Raw genomic sequence first — 26,407 nt, forward strand, 5'->3', positions numbered from 1 at the left:
GCAAATGGACAATTGCAGCAGTAGGAATTCTTAAGACTCGACCGAAACGATGTTAGCACGTTTCACAGAAGAAATGTCTTTCTTTCATATAAATGTAGTTGCATTAGTTGTTATATTTATAAAGAGAAAATGCTCAATATTACTGACAGAGCATATATGGATCTAAGTTGATGGCATGTACAGAGAATCAACAGTGTGTGTGATGACTGGCAGTTTTGTGTTCATCAGATCAAAGGGAAGAAACTTGCATTATCTGATGACTGTAAGGCATACGTCTAACGTAGAAGAGCCTGTCTATTTCGCATATACAGTAAAATCCAAGAATACAGTTTTTTCAGGTTACGATGTGGAATACAATGTTTTTCTGGCCCCTGTTTACCGTATTTACCCCGCCTTACGGTGTTATTTATAAATGTTATTTTATTATATAATGTACTGTATTTTGTTACTAATTTTTAATGGCATATTCAGGGGTTCTACTGTATAGCCATCAGTAGCATACAGCCAATAAACTCCATATTTTGATTCTGATTCTTCAGTTTGCTTTGAGGAAACTTGGCCCATGTTCTTAACAAGAAAAAGTGTGTGTGTGTGTGTGTGTGTGTGTGTGTGTGTTTAGAGGTGAAAAACTTTAAATTGACAACTTTTTTTTTTTTTTTTAATGCAGATTTTGGCAACTATCAGTTGTAAATACCAAAAATTAATCTTTAGAATAAACCAAGTATTAGTATAATAAAAATATTTTTTCTGTGATCTGTTTTAATTTAAAGTTCGCCAGCTTAAAAAAAAAAAAAAACGTATATTTCTCTTCAATTTCTGTCAATGGTTACATAATATAATAATGATCTACAATAGCAGCTTTTTTTTTTAATCAAATAAAAAACCTGCTCATATGATAAAGGACCAGATTAAGCATTTTAAGGTCCTGTTTTTTTTTTTTTTTAAATCAATTCTTGCCATGCACTTTGTTTTAAATCCATATCACTTGATATTAAGTAGTTGTACATTGCTTAATCTCAAGCAGAAGCAACTGGTACAATATATATATATATATATATATATATATATATTATTCTATTTTAGGTTTTCATTAAATGACTGGACTTGAGTAAGAACAGAGGTCTCTTATCGCTTGACAATGTCTTTTAAGACTGAAACTGTAAATTTCTTGTAGCGACTTATGGCAATTTTGCTTAGCTAAATTGAATAAAATAATATCTTGCTCTTTTAATTGAGCAATATCAACAACCTTGTTCAAATTCAATAGTCATTGCTTTTGGATATTTCTAATGTGGAACAAATATATATATATATATATATATATATGTGTCTGTTTATTATACAAACATTATTGGTTACATATGTGCATACCTGTTTCAGTGGAATCCCATTCCAAGGATAACACTTCATCAGACCAAAAAAGAATCAATATCTTTTTTGATCTAATGATTCTTTTTAGGTCTGATGAAGTGTTATCTTTAAATTGGGATTCCACTGAAACATGTATGCACATATGTAACCAATAATGTTTGTATAATAAACAAACTATATACTAGCTCTGTCTTGCATTGCACACTCTTTAATAATAGTGCGAGTTGCATTGCATTTACATTGAGGAAACCAATCAATACAACCATTATATATAAAGAACAAGTAGTTAATAAAACATAAAATAAGTGGATAGTCTTAGGACTATCCACTTATTTTATGCTTCCTTTCTAAAATTAAATATGTTTTTAACTCTTATTCTTATTATAAGCTCTATCTCCTATTTGGTTTTATCGAGCTTTTACATCTGGTTGAGATTGCTTTATAAATATTAACTCTTTAATATTTATAATTTACTTTAGTTTTGCCATCTTGGATTATCTTGGTAAACTTAATTGTAATTCTTATTTCATTATATATATATATATATATATATATATATATATATATATATATATATATATATATATATTACTGTCAATAATTTTCCCCACTCTTTATCTGTGCCTAAATCAAAACGTAGATTCCATGAGCAGAGCTTCTTTCTCAGAAGTGCACGATTGTGGAACTCTCTTCCGTTCGCCTGTTTCCCACCTAACTACAACTTGGATGTCTTCAAATCCAACATAAATAAGTTCCTGATGAACCGCCTCCTTAAGTAAGACACTATTAAATCTCCAATACTAATGACTACTACAATACTATCTCATTGATTACTGTACACGCAATAACCCTTATCCCTGAGTGGCCTCCAGGCCTTGATAAGTGGTGACCTCCATGTAAAAAAAAAAAAAAAAATTATATATATATATATATATATATATATGCAGCATTCTTTCTTTTAAGCATATTTGGTTGAATAAAATAATCATTTCATGTTTACTAATTCAGGTTTTGATCCTTTCCACATTTTTATTTAATTTTCTTGCTTCCGACAAGAATCGGCTTATGTAGTCGCCATAGTTACTGTAGGCTTCAGTACTTTGAAATTCTGGAGTCACCATTAGGGATAATTTAATTCAGCGAAATATATATATATATATATATATATACACACACACACACACAGTCGTAAGTTATGAATATATATATATATATGGTAATTAAACTACACAGAATTTTCCACATTTCATTTTCATCAGAAATCGTCAGGCTAATAAATGGAATCAATACGAGTTGCAGCTTTAAATTTGAATCGTAAGCAACGCAAATTTTTTATTGACAATCTAAAAAATTTAACCCCTTCCTCTCAAATCAATTTTGAATCCATGGGGAGGAGGGGATAACAATAACCTTAAGGCAAGGAAGGTCATATTCTAGTATTTCCTCTCTGAAGGTTTTGACAATAAAAGGGGAGGGGTATGAAAAAGCAAGTGTTCAACAGATGAGAACACAGGCATATCAGGGATTGATCCTGACCCTCCTGCCCAAATTCTAGGAGCAGGCCCCAATTATTTTATATCACAGAAGACAAAAAAGGAGGGGGGGGGGGCAATATGATATAAAGACACTCTCGCCGAAAGATCTTGTAGATAGAATTTAGATTATGTAGAACATTAATTGCTGTTAAATATTTTAAACAAGACAACATTATGAGATAAGTTTAAAAAAAAAAAAAAAAATGAAATAAATTCCTTCTCCAAAATAAAAATTAAAAATTCTTGATCACGAGGAGAGTTTCATGTCTGCAAATTTCACCGCCAAGTCCATTGCCTCCTGGACAGATCCAACATTTGTGCCCGTTGCCTGTGCAGAGATATCTTTTCCACCTCCCTTGCCATTAATACAAGGCGTCACAGACTTCACCCATTCATTGGCCTTCAAGGAATTTGTCAGCTCCTTAAAAATATAAAAATAAACAATTAATTTTTAGGATATCAAATTTTTTTCTTAATTCTGATTAAGCTTAAAGAATAAAATAAATAAGTACCAAGAAAGTTTTTGCGTTTTTTAACTTAAATTCAGATGGATATATCTCAGCTAAAACAAAAATTTATTGATCGAAATAAACACCACCAGAATGAACACAAAACATGTATTTATGCGAGTAACCTAAAAATCTTGCATTCTGGTGGCGATGAAGTCGCTGAAGGCATTTTTGATATCACTTAGATGTTTGAAACATTTCTCATGCAGAAAGCTGTTTAGATGCTTGAAAAAGTCGTCGGTAGATGAGAGTTCTGGAGAGTATGGCAGATCAGGCAGAGTTTCATCGCCCAATCCGTCTAACTTCTGCAGGGTCGGTTTTGCAACGTGCGGTTGGGTATTGTCATGGAGAATTGGGCCTTTTCTGTTGACTTTTCTGCTGGGTGTTGTTGTCGAAGTTTCTGATGCAGTTCATTCATTTGTTGACAGAACTTTTTCGCCTGCATTCAAAAACTAATGGATGAGACCGGTCACAGATCACCAAACAAGTCAGCAGGACTTTTTTTTTTTTTTTTACATAGGCATCACCACATTATCAAGGCCCAGAGGCCACTCAAGGATAAGGGTTAAAGAGTGTACAATAGAAATTGGACAATATAGTAATCATTAGTAATGAAAATTTGGTAAATTTGATAACTTATATGGAACGGCTCATCAAGAACTTATTTACTTTAGACTTGAACACAACCATATTGTAGTCAGCCGGAAAGCAGGAAAACGGAAGACAATTCCACAGGCGTGCAGTTCCAAGAAAGAAGCTTTGTTCATAGAATCTACGTTTAGGTTTAGGCACAGATAAAGAGTGGGGGGAATTATTGATAGTGTTTACAGCTAGACGAGTGTTTCTTGTGAAAGTTTGGCGAGGGGGGACCATAGATTGATTTTGGTGTAACTCTGGCTTTGGGAAGTGTCATGGAGATTTATCGGCATCTAACAACTGAGTTGAGCATCACAAGTTGTCACAAAGAACCCACTTTTCATCACAAGTCACAACGCAGTCAAGAAACAGGTCATTCTTGCTGCGCAGGGAAGATGACACTTCATAACTGCATTTCATTTGGTTATTGTTCAATTCGTGAGGCAATCATTTATCAAGTTTTTTTTTTTGTCTTTTCAATCTCTCAAGTGGTTGGAAATTATCATACAAGTTATGTTTAATTCACGCACAACTGTTCTCGAACAGTTGTGCGTGAATTGGTTTTGATTAAAACTCTTAATTGATCGTCAACATCAGGTGGCGGACCACTATGTTAATCATCTTCAATACTCTCGTCACTGCCACAAAATTTCTTTAACCATTATTGTGCTGTGCGTTCATAGTGGTTCGTTGATATCGCAAGCCGTTTCATCAGCTTTTCGGCCTAGCTTGAATTGAAATAAGATTGTGCAAATTTGCTTTTTTTCCATCTCATATTCAATGTTCTGAAAAGAAGACCTAATTGTTTTGAAACAATTAGATAGAGTGAACGATTTTTTTAAAAATGATATATAAAGTAAAGGTATTATAACAAAAACTTATTAGAAAATATATTATTTGAAATCAAAATTAAAAATTCTGCAAGAACTTTCTTCTCAACCTGATAAATATTTAGGATATCAAATTTTTGTCAATTCTTTTTTCACTTTCTGGAAAATTCCATTATTTTCAATTCTTTTACAATAAAATTTTTATAATTAAAAACATGCAAAAATTCTAGCTTGTTGACTTAAATAAAAATATTTACATTTATACAGGCGACCACATTTTAGGAACAGGAGAAGAGGTAACCGTTTGTATGGGTTTGGAGTCGCCAAATTTGTCTCATCAATTTCACTATAGAATTACTAATACTAACCGAAGAGTTTGACAAAGTCAATTCATACAATTAAAATTTTATTGCATTTAAAAAAGTCTAGTGAGATTTGCACACAATAATTCTGTTATTTCTCATGAATGAACAAGCAATCATTTTGAAAATCCAATCTTACCTTGGGTACATAACTCATGCACAGCACCTTGCCAGCATCAACAGCAAAGAAAATCACAGCTGTTTGTGGACTGAGATTCTTGTATTGCTTAATCGCAGAATCCAATGCCTTTACAAAAAAAAAAAAAAAAAAAAAAAAGTGAGATTACAAAATAAATTGTAGAGATTAAAGTGTTCACGGTTTTAATTCTTAAAAACTATAATTATTCATCAAGAATAATATTAAGGATTATGGATGACATGCAATGGTAGTTTGTTTGAAATAAAGTTGGTTTGGGCAGAGCCAACCTTACTCTCATCTCAACCAGCCCGATCTAGTGGTAGGACAGGGTGTAGACAGCTGGGGCCAAATGGGACATAGGAACTTTTTTTTTTTTTTTTTTTTTTTACATGGGGGTCACCACTTATCAAGGCCCAGGATCCACTCAGGGATAAGGGTTAGGAGCTGTCTGTGTCCTTAATAATCTATGCATGTATAGGATATCCAAAAAAAGCTGAATCGTTACACCACTAAGCAGCAGATATTTATCGCAAAGTGGTACTTTCCAGTTTTTTTGGGACACCTTGTATTTGTACAAGTGAATACGCAATCAATATATCATGTTACCTACAAGATTAATTTGGAGAAAGTATCTAGTAAGTATTCAACCTATCTTCAAGTGTCTTTGGTTTTTCTGCATGAAGGTTTGTGAGAACATCCTGACATGAGGATATTTTCCCCACAAATAAACCCTGACCAAATACTCACAATAAAATAGTATTCAAACCCAAATAAAACATGGCTTACACACTAGCTTATACAACGAACAATGCACTTTGTCATAGTGATGCTACCAAAAGTAACAAATCAAACTGAATACGCCACCAGAATAGATGAATTATATTTCTGTGATTTGACAAAACATTACACAGGTAAAGGATTGCGTCAGAAGTGAGATGCCTGATATCAGCATGCTTTGCCCTACAAGTAAACCTCGACTAAACATTCAAAATAACGTAGTATTAAAAAAAAAAAAAAAAAAAAAAAAAAAAGAAGATGCCTTTGATTCATTAAACAGCAATACATTTGATGTATGGTGATACTTTTCCCAGTGATGCGGACCCAACTAATAGTACTAGGCTGGATACTGCACCAGACCAGATGAATCATGACCATGAAATCTGGCAAAACTAAGCAAAGATTACAAGAAAAATAAATTAATATTGTTAAGTGATCTTTTGGAGCTAAAAAAAAAAAAAAAAAAAAAAAATTGCTGCTTTATTTACTCAAGGTTTGAGAGATGGAGAAGAACCTTTAATAAACACTCCGATATCTGTAACGCATCAAGTGTTAGCCACAGGAAGAAGTCCCTTGATTTTTTTTAGTACTATCTAAACAAAGGAAAATAAAAATCTAAAAAAAAAATAAATAAATAAATAAATCGATAGACTGATATGATAGATTGGTACCTTTAGATAGCGAACGAGAAGGATCAATTAAATAGGTAAATATGCAATTTGCATGACTATGAATGCAGCTGTAGAATTTAAATAAATACAAATTAAGAATTTGAACACAATAAACAATAATAATAAAAGGTCTGATTTCGGACATCAAAGAACGACACAATTGTCTTCTATCAAAAGAGATCAATTTTAGAAAACAAAAGGAACAGATGGTTAGATAAGAACAGCTGAATAGCAGAGAGAGAAGAGTCGGGGAATGGAAACGATGAACATTTAAATCATATAAAGGCTAATGAGGAGAACTTGGCATTGCTTCCCAATCACTGTGTCTTCAAGTTTGAAATATAACTATAACAAAAGGTATGTTTATTGTTTGTGTTGATTTGCATGACATCCGATATCAAAAGGATGTTATCACAGCATCTTCAAGTCGAGTGCCAACCGCCAGTGAATGAAGAAAGCAGCATAACACTAGCTGGAATACCTATTTCAGAGCAGGTTATTAAATTTGAAACGCCTTTTTCAGATTTTAATAATTACAAGCGGGTAAGATAATAATGGATACCAATTCTGACTCAAAATTCTGCCTTAGATTGTTTACAGAGAGGAAATTAGATGCGCTTGATTCCAAGTGCCTTAGAAAGATTCTCAGAATCAAATGGAGCAATCGGACTACGAACCAAGTCAGAGATCGCACTAATAAACAGATAGAATTGTCAATAATCTGCAAAAGACATCTAGCTAGCTCAGACATACTCTAACATTGGCCGCAGAGAAAACTGCCAACCAAGTGCTCCTATGGACCCCTGATAGAAAAGGAAGAGATAGAACAAACGAAGGCCAGAGGAATAGTTGGCCAAAACGTTGTGATACAACAACTAGATGAGGATAATAAGACTGGAAAAAGTGTTTTGTGGTTGTCTGAAAAATGGAATGGAAATTTTAATTTCGTTCTGGTTCAGTAATTGACTTTTCTAATTGAACATACGTCAAGGAAATCAAACAAAAAGGAGAAAATGAATATCAATCAATTTATTTTTGTTCGGAAATTTTAAAAAAAAGAAATTATACTTACACGAAACAAAACTTTTTTTTTTTTTTTATTAAGCGGAAAAAAAACAAGTCAATTTTCTTTTTAATCAAATGCAATCATTTGTGATTTTTATTACCATACAGAAACATTATTCTTATATTAAACGGAATAAATTATATTTACACAAAACAATTTTTTTTTTTTTATTAAATGGAAAAAAGTAACAAAAAATATTTTAACGGATAAAATCAAATTTTTTTTATTTTAATTTAATGGAAAAAAGTCAATGTAATCAGTTTTGATTTTTATTAACATGAAAAGATGGAATTTACCCTTTTTATTTTTTAAAAACGAAAACCTGTGATTACTGGGGTCTATATAGTTTTTCACATGATAAGAAACTTGTGGAGAAATACACTTGCATCGTTCTCACTTTTTCTAAAGAGATACTGTACCAGGTACTGATTCATATGTTCCTGACGTATTCCAGGTCTCCTGATCCACTTTTTTATGTCTCTTCATAAACGCTCTATGTGTTTTCCCTGGGTCAACAGAATTCTTGGAATGATTAACAGTGTGATGTATGTAACGTTGGTTCACATGAGTGTACCTCTTCCAACAGTCACTGTAGATTATTGACCCTGGAAGAATAAATTTCTGAACCATGGTAAGTAGCATGGTATCATTCCTCTTTTCTTCTGGACGTTTTAGTGCGACAACAAAACTGCGTTTTATTACTCGTTCAATACCTCCAAATAACCAAATCTGATTAAGGATTCCATCGTGATTGTACTTTTTTCGGACAATCAAGGTTTCATCTATTTCAACAACACCTCTTTGGGAACTTTGTTCCTTCAACCAATTTTCAAATATGTCAGAAGAGAATGATCTAGGTTTTCTCTAACAATTCACTGGTCCCACATTTTACTCAGGAAATGATTGACAAAAAGTATAATTTTCCAGTAAGGAATAAAGACTTCTCAAGAAATGACCCCCCCCCTCACACACACACACTCACTCACTCACTCACACCAAAACAGCATTTTCTCCATTTTCTTTCGCCGCACTTCAACACCTTGTTTTCACAGCGCCACATTCTATCTTTCTCTGTAAAAGAACATGGTGTTTTCCAAGGTCTCATGTATGATATGAAAAGAAACTGGAATCTAAAGGGGATATCAATCATACCAGTTATCATAGGTGCCACAGGACTTATGAAGAAGAACCTGAAGTCCTACCTAACTAATATTCCTGGTGAACCAAGTGCAAAGGAGATTCAGACAATTGCACTTAAGGGAACAGCGAGGATACTAAAAAGAGCTCTCGGTTGGTTTCAATAAAAAAAGCGGGGCAATGTTGGCAGCTGGTTTGGCTGCCCCATACCCAGCATTACAATCTTCAAAGGAAGAAAAAAAAAAAAAAAAAACACATTACTGTTTTGGGCAATTGACCGTGCTCGATAAGAAAGTTTCTGCTTAAACTTTCCTGATGCCAAAAATTTGGCGATATCAAAAATTTTTTTATATTTGCAAAAATTGTACAAACATGGTTGGTCATGTTAGCCATTTTTATTTCTTTAAATTATTTTTTCACATATTCTCGATTTTTCACGCATGTGTAATTGCGAATTAAAATTATTGAACAAAATTAAAATTTCTGTTCTATTTTTTAGACAATCACAAAAAAAAAAAAAAAAAACACTTTCGTCGAGTAAATAAATGTATGTTCATCTCAGAAGGATTGCAATAACAAAATAATGTAACATTTGAGACAGACCCGACAATGGAAGACCAGATAAGAACAAAAAAAAAAAACTTGGATAAATATATGACCAAAAAAATTTAACCATGATCGCCCCTGTCGTGCAGTGGATAGTGATGATGAATCTCTACGGTTCCAGGTGAGCATTGTCTGGAGATAGCAGTTTCAATCCTACCCGAAACTGGGCAGAGGACTAGTTGGCCAAAACGTGGTGAAACAACAACTATGGAAGGCAGTAATTGCTGAGGATACAATTAAGAGACTCAGCATTCCAATCCCGTCATGGTTTATCACCAGACAAAGGCCAGAGGAATAGTTAGCCGAAACGTTGTGAAACAACTAGAAGATAAATAAATGTATAAATTGCTAATCACAAAAGAATTCCAATAATAAAAATAAAAATGAACTGGTTGTGCCAAGTTCAAGCCATTTTTGTTTTACGGCATACCAACCCTTTTCAGGTTATTTAATGCCGAATTCAGTGATTTTGAAGAAAAGTTTTTTAATAGAATATATTTGTTTTTTGTTTTTTTTTTCCAAGTCAGTTTCTATTTAACCCATAGTTGGGACCCTAACAGATACTACCACTCCGGGTCAGAGTGAACCTGGGAGCAATGGCAATTAAAGGGTGGCTCCACACTCCCCAAAACCCGCAAGCTGGGGCCTCACCATCGGATATAGTTTAAGGCCATATCCAGGAGCAAAGGTACAGGAAGAAGGAAAAGACAAAAACTGTTAGAATCCATGCATCACTTTGGGAAGAGATTATATGTTGATAAAGTTGAATTTTGTCAAAAATTGTTGTTTCATTTGTTTGGCCCAGGACTTCTTGAATGGTATATTATAATAATAATGATAATGATACTAATAATGAGCAGAACCCGTGGAAATTTCACAGGATGAGAAATACATTTAATCAACAAATAGGTTTTGATAAAGCTGGTATTTATCTGGATAATGCAAAAAATTATTTTTTTGGACAGAAAGACCAATAACACACAACAAATATAAGTTTATTAACATTTCTTTGAAAATAGTGTTAATTGTATTTTGAATATAGAATTGACAAAATGAAATAAATTAAGTACTAATAAATGCTCAGAAAATGTTATTTTCCTATATATTCAATATAAATATAATCAAATTGTAAGAGATAATCTTTGATTTACTCCTTCAGTCCAGCAAAAAAATGTCCTGAATGTTTTTTTTATTTTTTTTTTTTTAATATAACGTTTCACCGACTTCTTTCTTTGAAGAACCACTGCATGTCAAAAGTATGAGCTCCTTTTTCACACCATTACAATGATGATGATGATGATATATTATTAAAATGATATTCGAAAACGAGGTTACATCAAAGGGGGGGGCACTCATATTCTTGTCCAGGGTTGCCAAATTAGCCTTTTTAAAGCCAAATTTTGTGAATTTGGCCTTTTTTTTTTTTTTTTGCAAAAATTGTATCGATCTTTTTCAAAGCATAACGTATGGACCAACTAAGGAAAGAACCACCAGAATATAATAAATTTGGGCTTTGAGAAGAGTGTAGTAACTGTTCTGAAGCTACAGGTCATCTTTTGTCTTCAGTCAGTGAAATAGAAATCCTCCTAAACTGAGATAATTTTTATTTTTGACTTAATCATGAATGCCTTTTTTTATGGAGCTGAATTTTCTCCACATGAAAAAACGATTTTATATCTGCCCTCGTAGGGAGGCCAGTAAATGGGGTATAGAATTATAGTAAAGAGATTTATTTTTGGTAAAATATAAATGGGGTATAGAATTAGAGATATTATTTTTGGTAAAATATAAGAAAAATGTTTTAACAGATATGTCATAGTTTATGGAATTTTCAAATGAAGAATAAATAAGGATAGTGGTTATGATCCAATAGTTTACATATACGTCTAGTATTTTTTTTTTAATGCCAAATGTCTCACAAAGTATTGATAATTTATTCATTATATATATATATATATATATATATATATGTATATATATATATATATATATATATATATATATTGGATAATTATATTTTAAAAAACAATATATATGCCGCTCCCTTTATGAGGGTACCAAATTGGTTAAAGGGAAAATTATTCCCAACTTGCATTTAGCAAAAATGCACTTTTGTAAATTGAATTCATTCAAAATGTATCGCAAAAACAAATAACGGCTATGTAAATCACGATATATACGAACAGTCAGTCAGGTGGACGAGTGGTAAGAGGTTAAGCTTCCTACCATGGGGTCCCGATTTCGAATCTCGCTAAATTCAGCCACTTTGAGGAGTCGTGGACGACAAAAGACATGTCAGTGGATAATTATAATTTTAAAAAACAATATATATGCCACTCCTCATATGAGGGTCCCAAATTGGTTAAAGGGAAAATTATTCCCAACTCGCATTTAGTAAAAATGTACTTTTGTAAATAATTGAATTCATTCAAAACGCATTACAAAAAACAAATAACATACATATATATATATATATATATATATACACACACACACACACACACACACACACACATATATATATATATGTGTGTGTCATGTTATGTTCTACTGGTACCACGTAACCTAGTACTACCTGCCTCATGGTCGGGTCATCGGCGACTAAACTGGTTCTCCCACCAGACTTGTTTGGTGAGGAGAGTGGCTAGTCTCCCTGAAGGATTAAAAACAAAACCTTCCAAAGGGCAAATGAACCCTTTTTCGGGGTCAACTGCCAACTAGCACCACGTGTGTTTGTGTGTATATATGTGTATTGGGGTGGAGAGGGCTCCTGTAAGCCGTGGTGAAGGCAACCTTTCTAGGAGAAGCAAATCTGATTTAAAAAAACCATAAAGCGGGAGACCAGTACCGGCATTAAGCTGGTCTGCAGTTTAACTTGTTGCTGGCTATCTTGCTCTTGCTTGTTGCTGGATCTCAACATTTTGAACCAAGAGAGAGAGACTTAGCTATCGTACAAAGTTAAGACTCTATAACATCATCTGTGTATAGATACTCCCTCAGGCATCTGTCTATAAAAATGGTCCTGTGGCGATGGAAGTCATTTTTGGGGTCATGGACTTTAAGTGTCTGAGGGGGTGGCACTCGTCTGACAAGACATTGCAATCATCATCACATCATATATATATATATATATATATATATATATATATTTGCTCTTCAAGGCCCGTGGCGCAATGGATAGAGACATTGAATCTCTACAGTTCCAGGTAAGCATTGTCTGAAGATAGAGGTTTCAATTTTACCCAAAGCAGGCAAGAGGTTTAGTTAGCAAAAAACGTGACGAGACAACAACAACTATGGAAGGCAGTAATTATTGGTGATACAGTTACGAAACTTCGCATTCCTATTCCATCGCGGTTAAACACCCAAAGAAGGCCAGAGGAGGAGTTGGCTGAAACATAGTGAAACAGCAACAACTATGAAGATGAGGATAACAGTCCACAAATAAATAAATACTGACAATTTCTTTTGATAGTCTTATTTTTTAATAATGTAGAATTAAAAGACAATTATCTATGGTCATACAAAAAGAATGAATTTATAGATTTTTCAAAGAACTAAGATTAAGCTACTTTCTTTTAAAATTATTAAAAAAAAAAAAAACTTTGGAACCAACGATTGCCATGACTCATAGCATCATACCTGTCAGTTAAGCATTCAAACTTCTTGGCGTAACATTCACAGGCAACATGAATTGGAACAAATACACAGAAGACATTGCCAAAGATGCTGCAAGGAAGGTGCGACCCTCTACCATGCAAAAAAAAAACATGGAAGTAGTGTTGCCACATCTGATTACCATGGCTAATAGCAACCTACTTGTGAGTTAATCATTCTAATTCCTTGGCTATTTTTAACCTAGGTGCCAAAATCAACAGAAATTAGAGCATTCCTGTAATGATCTGGTCCTTGTTGATAGCAATGTGATACTAGTTCTGTGCAGTTCTAAGATGTCCACCCTGTCAGGCTTGCCTTCTCTCTTAGAGAAGGGGTTAGTTTATTGTTAATCGCCTGAGGTGCCCTTCCAGGCAATGCTGACAGGGCTGCACAGGTACTTTTTGCAAGTCAGAGTGCCCTTTCCTTGAGGGGGGGGGGGGTTCAATCCGACTTTCTGATCCTGGCATCAAAGTTTTTGCAGTGGGAGAGAACTAAATACCTTCACAGGTAACATTAAAAACTGACCTTGTGTCCAATCTGTTCTCAAGTAAAAAAAAATATAAATTGTTTGCGATTTTTTTTTTTTTTAAACAAAAAGAAAAAAATTATTCTGAGACCAAGTTTAATTTAAATATGCCTTCTAAGTTTTTCTTTTTTAGAATGGTTTGATATTTGAGTGATGTCAAACATGGTGACACACTAAACATGTTCCTTTCAGCTGCTGCAACGACTGGAGGTGCTAAATTTACATATGATCTTGAATGCAAAATAGTGAAGTGTTTTTGACCTTGGCATTTGAAGCTTTTACTTAATGCCAAATGTCTGACAAAGTTACTGAGTACTGACAATACATAGAAGACATTGACAAGATGTTGCAAGGAAGGTGGGCTCTCTCTATCAAACTAGAAAACCTCTTACACCTGCCAGTATCCTATATCTCTATACAGCCATCATTCACTTGTGCATGTAGTCTTGCCACATCTGATTGCCATGGCTAATAGCAACCTATCTCATTGTTAATCATTCTAATTTCTCAGCCTAACCTTCACGGGTAACATTAAAAACTGATCTTGTGTCTAACTCTTCTCAAATAAAAAAATATATAAAACAATTTTAAGATCAAGTTTAATTTAAATATGTCTTCCAAATTTTACTTATTTTTTTTTTTAAAAAAGGTTTGATATTTGAGTGATGTCAAACATGGTGACAGACTAAACCTGTTTCTTTCAGCTGCTGCAATGACTGAAGGTGCTAAATTTACAGAAAGTCTTGAATGCAAAATAGTGAAGATTTTTTTTACCTTGGCATTTGAACCGGGTTTGAACTCATGAACTTTGTATGGAATTTCACCTTCGTCGGAAATCATCTGCTTTGCTTCTTCCATAACCTGGCGTACGGGTGACAAAAAAAAAACAAAAACAATTTAGAGTGACCAAAAAAAAACAGAGGACATTCAATTGTTTTTCTGAGCATTTTACAGTCAACGGAGGAAAAAGGCCAAAGACTCTAGTGTTTTGATGTGATGTTTTGAATATAATAAACTAGTTATGACCAAAGTTTCATTTCATTCGGACAAAACACTAAGAAACAGGGCCTAATTAGAGTTGGGGCCCGTTTTTTGGGGGATCTCCCTGTATTACTAACAAGCAAAGCATTAACACAGTTAACAAAAGGAGGGCTCTATTAGACATTTTTTTTTTTTTTTTACCACTTATCCAGGCTCAGAGGCCACTCGAGGATAAGGGTTAAAAAGTGTACAGTAATCATTGGGACAATATCATAGTAATCGTTAATAATAAAAAAAAAGGGGGGGGGCACGTTTGCAAAGTTTGATAATGTATGGAAATGAAGTCTAACCAGTGAGAGTTGAGGACATGTGTTGCATGGAGAGAAATAATGGTATGGATGTGTAATGCAAGCTTTAAAGATAAGTTTTGATGTGGTGAGCTCAGAGGAAGATTAATCTGGACAGTAGCGGGAAATGTATGCAAAACAGACAACCTTGTTAGTATGGCCACATTGAAAAAAATGGAGGAGAGTGCTTGGGTTAGTAGATGTAAAATAGTTGACGTAGCAGGTTCAATTCTTAGAGGAAAGTCAAAGAAACTTTTTTCATTTAAATTTTAATCTTTATAAAAATAAAACTACTTGATCAATTTATGATTTTTGGAATATAATAATATTCAATTCATCATAACTATGTACAGCATACAGATTTTTCTTTATTTTTGTTTTCTTTTTAATATAGGTAGAATTCTGGACAATAACCAAATTTTGTTTAGGTTTGTCCAGGGGTTTTATGAAGACTAAATTTATGAAAACGAAATATGACTGCCCCCACCCCCTCCAATTTTTTTTTTATGTCAAGATACACTGTTGTGTTTACCTCGTTGAGGATGGCATTTTTCCTTGCTTTGTCTCGGTTGTCCAAAACTTTTTTGACATCTTTTAGTTTCGAGCGGAGCTCATCTCGTTTCCAATGTGAGATGCCGGACTGTGTTATGCTCTGAAAATAAACAAACATTTATTATTACATTGGATTGGTTTGGTTGTTTTTGTTTTACGGCATATCAACCCTTTTTAGGTTATTTAATGCCAAATCCAAAGATTTTGAAGAAAAACTTTGTAATAGAATATATTTATTGTTTTTAAGTCGGTTTCTATTTAACCCATAGTTCGGACCCTAACAGGTACTACCTCTCCGGGTCAGAGTGGACCTGGGAGCAACGGCAATTAAAGAGTGCTCCACACTCCCCAAAGCCCGCAATATATATAGTTTAAGGTCATATCCAGGACCTTGGGGGAAAAAAAAAAAAAAAAAAAAAAAAAATTAAGATGAAGCATAGAGTTACAAACTTTATTATATTATTAAGTCAATAAGTGTTACAGAAAAAGAAATAAGAAATGTCTTTAAGCCATGGAATTTCACAGCTAAATGCTTCTCATAAGAGGCAAAACAGCTGGCATTATACAAAAGTAAAGGTAAAAAGACAACACTGACTTTAAAAACATTCAGATGAGAATTGGAAAAATTTTGGAGATTAGAATTTGGAAAAAAATTATTTCATAGAGGCAATATGATGGGGATAAAGGGGAGAAGGGACAAATAAAAAAAACAATAAATGCTAAAAAGTATATACAAAACAATACATAAGAAAATAAAATATTAAACAATTTTTTTTTAATTTATAAACATTTAAACTTCAAAACTTTTTTTTCATTTTTAATATAAAAAAAAAAAAAAGAAAAAATTCCAATAAAGTTCCAATAAAAAAAATTCAATTATGAAATATAAAAAAAATATAAATAAAGCAGGACAAATCTAATTTATAAAACTCACTATGTCTGTCTGAGAATCGTTTTTAGCATCAGAAAATAGGCACAAATTTTTCCGATTCCGATATAATTACCAATTCCTAACCCGATTCTTTATACATCTCTAAATATTTAACTATGTTATTTTTCCCCTGATTATTATAGAAAGACACTTATGGGGGATGATATATAGATTTTAGTTTTACTGGCAGTTTAAAATCAATAAATATTTATTATTTTATTATCAGCAAAAAAAGATTTTGCTTTAAACAAAATGAATTAAAAAAGACAAAAGAATTGTTTTGGTATCGGAAAATAAGTACACATTTTTCCAATTCCGATACCCCCAAATGTCCCAATTTTTGTGATTCTAATTAATCGTCTCAACACTAATATATATATATATATATATATATATTATTTATGGAAACCGTTCCAGATAAGTCAGAAAGCCACTTGATGTAAGGAGGTAAAGTAAAATCTTTTTTTTAAATACTACTTCAAAGTCCAAAACTTGCCATAAATGCTAGAAAGAAATATTCAGACCCACAAAAAAAGCAATTCTTCCCTCTCTGTTCTGATGAAGGGACTTCAGCAATAATCTTGTCCTAAAAATATTGAAATTAAGTGGATTTTTACTGAAATTTTTTTTATTTCATAAAATGAATAAAATATATCAAATATAATATACTGACCTCATCAAGTTGAATGACTTCTTTGGACACTTGGCGGTCATTACATTCTGGTTCGTTTGCTTTAGCACTCAAAGAGGTCACTTCTCCTTCCAACATGGTGGCCTTGTGTCGTGCCTGCGAAACACAAAAGCAGATACTATGGATAAATCTGTGTGGTCTTTGTTGGATTATAAAAGTTTAAACGACCTTCTGAAGAAAGATAAACGTAACAAGAATGTTAAAATTCGGTATGTTTTTCACATAAGGCTAGAATAAGCATAAAGTTTTAGTGGAAAATTGCATTAGAAATTAATAGATTAATTAGAGTTAGGACTACGTTGGGAGAAAATATGTTGCAAACAAGTGAGGTATTTTATTTTTCAAATCAACAATTCCTGTGAGGGTTGGGTAAGCAAATTACAGCTCATTTAGATGTACATTGCTAGAAACTGATGAAAAAAGAAAACTAAAACCAAGAGGAAAATAATGGTGTTATTTGTTGTTTTTTTTGTAATTATTTCTAAAAAGAGAAAGGAGTTAGATGTAAATATATATTTCATTTTTCAAGTCAATTCCTATTCCAAATTACAGCTAATTTAGATGTACATTGCTAAAAATTGATGAAAAGACAATTATTCTTACATCTTGTTTTTTATGACAACTCTTTAAGAACCAATTTCTCAAAAATACAATAACTAAAATACATATTTTTTTTTTTTTTACCTTAACAGCTTCATTGCCAGTAACAGCAATTATTCTTCGGATTCCCTTGGCAATTGCTTCTTCTGTCACAATCACCATTTCACCAATGTGTTGGGAAGTCTTCAAGTGACTGATGACAAAAAATAAAACAAAGTGAATAAGAAAATTTGTAAAACAAAAACACCAGGGGGGGTGGGGGACATCGATACTATCACAATATAACAAACGAAAAAAAAAAGTATTCCACTCACGTTCCTCCACAGAACTCCACAGATGTTGTCGTACCACCGGGGCCCATTGGATCAGCAACAAGTTCTTCCACCGGAATTCCAATTGATACAATCCGTACAGGGTCAGGATAAACCTAAAAACACCAAATTAAATTTTTCATTTAGAAACCATTTTGCTGGAAAATTAAAATATAACATTTTACCAGAACTGATTTAACTTCTGTTGACATTTGATGATTGTTGAGTGAATGTCTGAAATAATGTCTAGATAGAAAATGGTGTGTGTGTGTATATATATATATATATATATATATATATATATATATATATATATATATATATATATATATCACACAATTTATATATATTATTCAAACATGGCAGTGTTTGAATATATGGTTAAGTGGCAGTTTTAGTCATTTAGAACTGCTTTAAAGCTCCACCACTCACTCATTTTTTGACCAAATTTCACACAATTATTACAGTTTATAGATAACCTTCTCAGCTATATTATGAAAAAAAATAAATTTTCCATTTTCATTCAGTAAAACAAAAGTTATAATGAATTTAGTGGTGTTCAAAATCGTAAAAATTTAAAAGGAGGTGAGCGATGGTTTTTATGACTGGTTTCCATAGCAACTACGTTGCTTTAACGACTAGTGCGGCTACTAATTCACTGCTGTCACGAAAAGACAAGTAACAAGTGAAACAGAGAGAATGAAAGCAGACGAGTGCCGTACATTGTTTTACATATGTGTATGTTATTTTTATGGGGGCAAAAAAAATAAGACTAAATTTAAACAAAGAACAAGTGAATTTACTTGAAGCCTGCAAAAATCATGGATTACAATAGGACTAGTACTTGGCCTTTTGGTCAAGATCAAAGTGTAGTATCTGTTCCGGCAGATGCTGCACTTAAGATAATTTGTACCAGTCAATGGAGGGGAAACCCTCTATACTGGGACAATTATTATTTTTGATAACCAGAGTGCCCCCTTTTTGCCTACTTTTAGGGGAGCTGGTTTTTACCTCACATTAAAAACGACCTTGTGCCTAATTTGCTCAGTGGGGGAGCAAATAAATACCATCTGTTCTTCAGATGCTGCACTTCCATTTCTTGTTCTCTTTCGGTGAAGGAGCAGTCCTTCACGACTGAGACAATTTTGTATTTTTGTACCTTTTCTCCATGTTAAAAAACGACCCTGGTGTCTAACTCTGTCCCGTGGGGAGGCATTGTAAATAGGTATAATAGGACTAGTTGTTAAAACTGAAAAAGAAAAGGACAAGATATTCTAGTAAAAATATGAATTTATAATAAAATACATATTAAATATGTTTGAAGCCAAAACTGCAATGCAAAATTTTTTTTAAAAATAAACGAGTGTTTTTTTAAAGAAATATTTCTGAGTAAAACTCCTTTGTCAATCTTTTTTTTTTCTCTCTTTTTCTTCAGTTTTGGCTTCAGACGTATTTAATACATATTTTATTCTTCAAATTTCACTCAGTACTTCTAACGGATACAAACAAAAAAAAACTACCCAGATAAATTTATAACTTAAAATATTTTAAGTTATAAATTTATTATATTTATTACTAGAATATCTTGTTCTTTGTCTTTCCATGTTAAAATCTTAATTATATTACTTTTCATGCTCGCATTTTTCTGTTGTAATATACAGTGTCTACAAAGCCTGGCTACATTATGTAGCCAGACTTTGTGGAAGCATCCTGTAGATTATGTAGCCAGACTTTGTGGGCACCCTGTATATATATATATATATATATATATATATATATATATATATATACATACACACACACACACATACAGGGTGCCCACAAAGTCTGGCCACATAATCTACAGGATGCTTCCACTAAGTCTGGCTACATAATGTAGCCAGACTTTATGGACACCCTGTATATATTTTTTTTTTGTGGAAATAATTTTTTTTCAATTATATTTCACTTTTTATTTATACCAATCCTTAATTTATTAAACTTATGGAGAAAATAACAAATAAATGACAAAAGCTTATATTCCAAGTTTCATGATGTTGACCATCTTACAATTTATTCCTTTAAATACATTGACATTCACATTTCTTGACAGCACCCGTTTCAGAGCACAAAATCATTCATTTAATTATCATATCAATCAATGAATCTATTCTGCCCTTAACTCCTCAGAAGAAATAGCAATTATCAATCCATCAAAAAAAAAGAAAATGCATATAGGCATGATTATAAAATTTGAAAATCGGAAGAAAAGTTGCAATTACCTTTTATTTTTTTCTTTTATTATGTCATTTTGAATTTTCAAGTATATAAATTTTCATGTATGAAGAGTATGTTGTAGTTTGCTTGAAACATTGTGCATAGTGTGAAAAGAGTTTTGTTTGAAGGCTATGACAATGCAGTCTGGTATATTTAAGGAAACAGTTGTTAGAGAGAGTGTATTGTGGTTGTTTTCTAGATGTCCTAGAGTGGTGTTTGGCGTTCTGTCCGAGTATTTGTTGAAAATGTCTGATGGAGTTGATCTTATCTATTTTAAGAGTGCATTTGCTACGGATGCAGTCAGCTTCATTCATAACATATCCCATTTTAGCACAAACACACAAGCTTCTATAAGAAAAGCGCCTTCATAAATTACAAATCAGCACTCCTTACCAAAGTCAATATTCATATTCAGTTTAACATATGCTTTACATGCTAGCATGTGTAGGGCGACTTTGAAAAATTAATTTAAAAACTTACCCATCTCTAGTCAGATCTTTATCTCTCAAATTCATCCTAATCACTTTCTCACACATTTTCCTTGTCCTTCCTCTGCGAGGTCAACTTTTCTACATCTACTAACGCAAACACAGAAGACTTCATTAGTTTGGTAATATTGAAAGAATTTTCAATCTTACCAAACTAATGAAATCGTCTGTTCTGCACACAGACTACTTACACTCTAGATTTAATCTTCCTTTGAGATCATCAGATCTAAGTTTGTCTTTAAGACCCCCAACCATAAATAAAGCAAAGCTTTGACTCTTTTCTTACCTCATCAAACATGGCGCGTAAACCCTGGATCGATTTTGCAACAGACAATTCCGCCTCCTTTGCATAAACTGTAGCATTTCGAGATGCCATCTCATTTACATGTTCCTCTGTTTTACGGACTTGCTCAACAGTTAAGGCTCCCTAAAAAGGAAAGCAAAAAAAAAAATTGTTAAACAAATGTGAGTACCCAATAAAAAAATTAGAAAAAAAAAAAAAAGCTGAAATATAAATGACCCCCCCCCCCAATGTGTGCGCGGAGATAAACAATTCTAATGAGTTACAACTAAATCAGTTCTTATGCAGAATAAGGACCATGTTATCGTCAGAATTTTCCAAAAAGTTTATGCAAAGTGCCGGAAGATGTTGAACTAAAGTTTCATGATTTTTTTTCTCACAAAAATTGTGGACAATCTTTTTTCAATAAAAATATGTTTCTGTTATTACAAAGATAATTGTTAAGTTTGCAGGTTGAAACAAGTAACGTAGAAAGCAATACAAATGACGACTCAACAAACAAAGGTAGATCAAATAAGAAGTGTATTAGGAAAAGGTATATTTACAGGATATTTACATAATGGTGTCAAATAAGAGTCTTTGCTGGAGAAACATATCTGCTCTCGGCGGCCTTCGGTGGCTTCTGGTGAACACACCCTCAGACTAACTGAGTCTTCCTATTTATGTGTAATTACTATCCACCTATGCAAATGAATATGTTCCACCACAACACCCTCCTCCCAAGATTTGAAGTCGCACAGATTTCAATATCTTTTTCTCTTGGGATTTAACATTAATGGTTCATTAAACTTTCTTTTTCTACCTGATCTTCGGGGTTCAGGTGTATATTGAGGCAGTTCCAAATTAAAGGATTCGTATATCATGTCCATGGTTTCCTCCTCTTCGACTGCTGTTGTATAATCACCATCTTGAATGTGGCGTTTTTTTTATTTGGTTCAGGTGCCTTTTATGTATATTTTGTGGATCTTTAATCATGTATGTACAATCACCAATGCGTTTATCCACTACTCCACATTCCCAGTAAGAAGTATTATTCCTGTATCACTTGAAATATACTCGATCTCCCAAGTTATATTTCTTTCTTATCATGTGTGTAGTGTTTTGGACAATTGCCTGTCATGGCAATAGTTTATCAGACGCTGATTTCACCTTTCTGGCAAACATTAAATCAGCTGGTGATATGTTTGACGGGGTATTAGGGTGCGGTGTTATCCTATATATTTGCAAAAATTGTTGCAAAGGTTTTTCCGTTGGTATCCCAATGGATTTTTTCAACACTCGTTTTAACATGTCTACGAACCTCTCCGCGAGGCTGTTCGATCTTGGATGATACGGCGGAGTAGTGATATGCTTTACTTGGAACGTGTCACAAAATTCCTTTAAGTCTGTGGATGTGAATTGAGTTCCATTGTCAGTGACCAATGTGTCTGGTACACCAAATCGTGCAAATAACTCGTGTAGGAATCCTATTGAGTTGTTCGTTGTTGGATTCCTGCAACGCATTACCTCAGGCCATTTTGTATAACTATCTACTACAATTAAGTAGTAATTTTCTCCTACTGGACCAGCGAAGTCCATGTGGATTCTCGACCATGGGTGGTCGGTTTTCGGCCAAGGTTTGTGTACTATAGTTGGGGATTTTGCCGCTAACTGGCAGCCTTCACATCTATTTATTGTTGTAGCTATGTCGACGTCCATGTTACGCCAGTATACGTAGCTTCTCATTAGAGACTTCATCCGATTTATCCCCGGATGTCCTGTGTGGAAGTCTCTCAAAATCCTCTTCTGCAACGTTTTAGGTATTACTACTCTCTCGCTGTATAATAACACATCGTTACATATGGAAAAAATTTCCTGAACCTTTTTGTCATTTATAATTTTTTCTTTTATATCATTTATGTATTCATCTTTATCGGCTTCTCTTTTAATGTCCGACAATGTTACCGGTAGTTCTTTAATGATGTTTGCTACCATATTTTTCACTTCAACGTTTGTTCGAATTGCTACAATCACTGATTCTTCCAAATTATGTTTCTGTTGTATCAGTCTTGAAAGTCCATCCGCATGGCAAATCTTTTTCGATGCTAGATGTTGTAGCTGGAAATCGTAATTCAGTAGGATCATACCCCAATGCAGCAATCTATTTGGTGTATACAGGCAATCCTTTTTTTGATCCGTAGATTGTGACTAATGGTTTATGGTCGGTTTCAAGTATGAATTGTCTACTATATAAATATCGGTGGAATTTAGTCACTGCAAAGATTATACTCAACGCTTCTTTTTCAATCTGTGAATACGCCTTCTCTGCTGGAAGCAGCATTCTTGAAGTGTAAGCTATCGGCTTTCTAGATCCATTAGGCATATGTTGAATGCATGCTCCTATGCCGTAGGAACTAGCGTCACTAGCGACGACTATATTTAATTTTTTGTCATAGTCAGTTAGAAATAATTCAGATGTTAATGCGCTCTTTATTTTGTCAAAAGCGGTTTGACATTCTTGCGTTTAGTTCCAAGGTGTGTCCTTTTTTAACAGCTCATTTAAGGGAGCTCGCAAATTATGCATCCCTTCAATAAAAGATTGGTAATAATTTGCGAGTCCTAAGAAACTCTGCAAGGTTGTTACGTTATTAGGTGCTGGCATGTTTTTTATTGCTGCAGATCTTTCTGAGTATGGACATCGTCCATGTTTATTTATTATATGTCCAAGATACTTAATTTCGCCCATACAAAAGTCGCATTTATTTTCTTTTACTTTAAACCCGAATTCTTGTATTCAAGTGAATACTTGTTTTAAATGCTCCTTATGTTCTAGGAATTTGCTCCTGATAACAATGTCGTCCAGGTATGCACATGTGCACTCAATACCACTTAGCATGGTGTCCATTGCTTGTTGAAAAATGGCAGGCGCTACTTTGATGCCAAAGTGCAACCGGCTGTATTTGTACAATCCCTTATGCATGTTGATGCATAGTATTTTTGAGCAATTCTCCTCAACCGGTATTTGTAAATACGCGTCGCTCAAGTCTATCTTGGAGAAGATATTACCACCATTCAACTTTGTGAATATTTCCTCTGGGCTTGGTAGAGGGTAATGGTAATCTTGTAATATGGAGTTTAGACCTGTCGAAAGGTCTGCGCACACTCTGATTTCATCATTCTTTTTCTTTACATATACGGTGGGGGCTGCCCAGTCGCTATGTTCTATTTTTGATAGTATTCCTGTCTATTCCAATCTATAATTCTTTATTAATCTTTTCCAACCCAGCGAACGGAACGTTTCACTTTTTTCTAAAAATTGGGCTGGTGTTTTCTGTAAGTTCAAACGAGGCCTTAAATTTATTGCAACGACCTAATTTAGTCATCAATACATTAGGGAATAATTTTTTTAAGTCCTCTTTTATATTTTCTGTTGTTGGAGTAGTACATTCTATTTTTTTTACAGAATGTATTAATTGGCTTATCCCAGAGTCCAAACTTTTCAATTAAATCTATTCCAAACAGGTTTTCACTATTTTTTAATACGAACATTTTTAATTTCTTCGTAATCCCTTTCAATTTTATCGGAAGGATAACTTCTCCTTCAAATTTTATCTCACCACCAGTTACCGTCCGAGCTGATTTACTTGTTTTCATCATGGTTGGTTTACCCAACTTTTTCCATGTATTCAAGTTTATTATAGAAATATCGGATCCTGAATCCAGTTGTAGTTTTATTGGCATTTCACATATTTCCGCTTTTATGTATTTTCGCCGATTTTTGTCTAATTTTTCATTTGATTTTGTTTGCTGTACTCTCTTTCTGGTGAAATCTTTATATCTACAACAATCGCTTTTGTGTCCGACTTTCTTGCAAATGTAGCATTTTTTCTTCTTATAAGGGCAATCCGATTCCCAATGTCTTTCTGCACATCTCTTACAGTTATATCTAGGAAGAGACTTCTTATATTCTTTACTATAATTATAATTATTATATTTGGAATATCTCGTTCCGTTTTGACTGCTTTTATTTGTATCGTTCTTGGTTGGTGTGTATGGTTTTCTAACCTTTCTTACATATGCCACTCTGGATTCTTCTATCTTTTTTGAATCCTTTTTTAGTGTAATGGCCCTTTCACAATCCTCTGCTAATTTCTGAAGTCTTAAATCTTGCTCAGATTCCAGCTTAGACAACACTCGTCTGCGTATTTCTGCATTTTTCGTGGAGACTAACCCTTGTGCGAAGATTAGGCATTTGAAATCTTCTACTGTTAGTTCCGCTAGCTTAAAATTATCATGGTTTTTATTGACAACTGATGCGTACGTCAAATAATCTTGATTGTCCATCTTCCTTAGATTCATACACAACCATCTCTTATGAAAAAGAGATATATTCGGATTAAATAATTCTTTTAGTAATTTTACAGCTTCCATGAAATCTAATTCCGTAGTTTTTTTAGGTAGTATATAATCTACGAACTTGCTGTGTTCTCTTACACCCAACTTCCTGAGTAAAAGGCTCACTTTCTGGCTATTTGGCCAACTTTTGCAGTCCAGTTGAAAGACATCCTTGTATCTTGTATAGTATGCTTTAAAAGTCTTTTCTTCCTCCGGCACATAATTAAATGTGTCTATGCTATTAAATATAGTTGTATGCGAGAAATTAGTACTGTCGACATTTTCTCGATTAGTCTTTAATAGTTCGTGTTTTAGCAAAACATTCATTTTGCCTTTCTTCGTATTCAAATTGTAATTTCTTCTGCCTTCTTGTTCCATTTGCCATTTCAATAATTTCTGCTCTCTACGTGCATCTAGCTCGGATTGTGCCTGCAAAGATTGCATTAACATTCTAGATAAATCTTCCATTTTTTTTTTGTATCCTATAGCTGTAATGCAGTTACGAAGAAAAATTATACAATTTCACATGCAACACAATATCCGTACCATATAAAATGGCTTGTGTTACAAAAAAAAAATTGTTCATAGTTCCTGTTTTCAATAGTAATATTGCTGCTGGAATAATATTTTCTCACTTCGCTAGCGAGTCAAGCTCATCCAACCATAACATAAGAACTGAGGTTTTTGCTGGAACCACAAAATACGATTTACTTTTCCATTTTAGGCATTTCCTAATAAATAACAGCCAAACTT

The 26,407-nt window shown here is 33.4% G+C and overlaps 1 protein-coding gene across 1 annotated transcript in view; it reads right to left on the reverse strand.

Annotated features, from left to right (window-relative positions):
- Window positions 1-2,664: 2,664 nt before the first annotated feature.
- LOC145258159 (alanine--tRNA ligase, cytoplasmic-like) overlaps window positions 2,665-26,407 on the reverse strand; it is an 82,866-nt gene continuing 59,123 nt past the window's right edge. Inside the window, exons 16-23 of the mRNA XM_080115959.1 lie at window positions 21,266-21,406; window positions 18,239-18,351; window positions 18,009-18,117; window positions 17,307-17,420; window positions 15,683-15,802; window positions 14,597-14,683; window positions 5,383-5,490; window positions 2,665-3,327 (exon numbers count right to left, since the gene is read on the reverse strand). Of these exons, the coding sequence (XP_079972085.1) occupies window positions 3,154-3,327; window positions 5,383-5,490; window positions 14,597-14,683; window positions 15,683-15,802; window positions 17,307-17,420; window positions 18,009-18,117; window positions 18,239-18,351; window positions 21,266-21,406 (966 nt within the window). The 3' untranslated portion in view covers window positions 2,665-3,153. The remainder of the gene's footprint in view (window positions 3,328-5,382; window positions 5,491-14,596; window positions 14,684-15,682; window positions 15,803-17,306; window positions 17,421-18,008; window positions 18,118-18,238; window positions 18,352-21,265; window positions 21,407-26,407) is intronic.

This window comes from Euprymna scolopes, chromosome 33 (genome assembly GCF_053919585.1).
Source record: "Euprymna scolopes isolate OS-2025 chromosome 33, ASM5391958v1, whole genome shotgun sequence".
Classification (NCBI taxonomy): Eukaryota; Metazoa; Mollusca; class Cephalopoda; order Sepiida; family Sepiolidae; genus Euprymna; species Euprymna scolopes.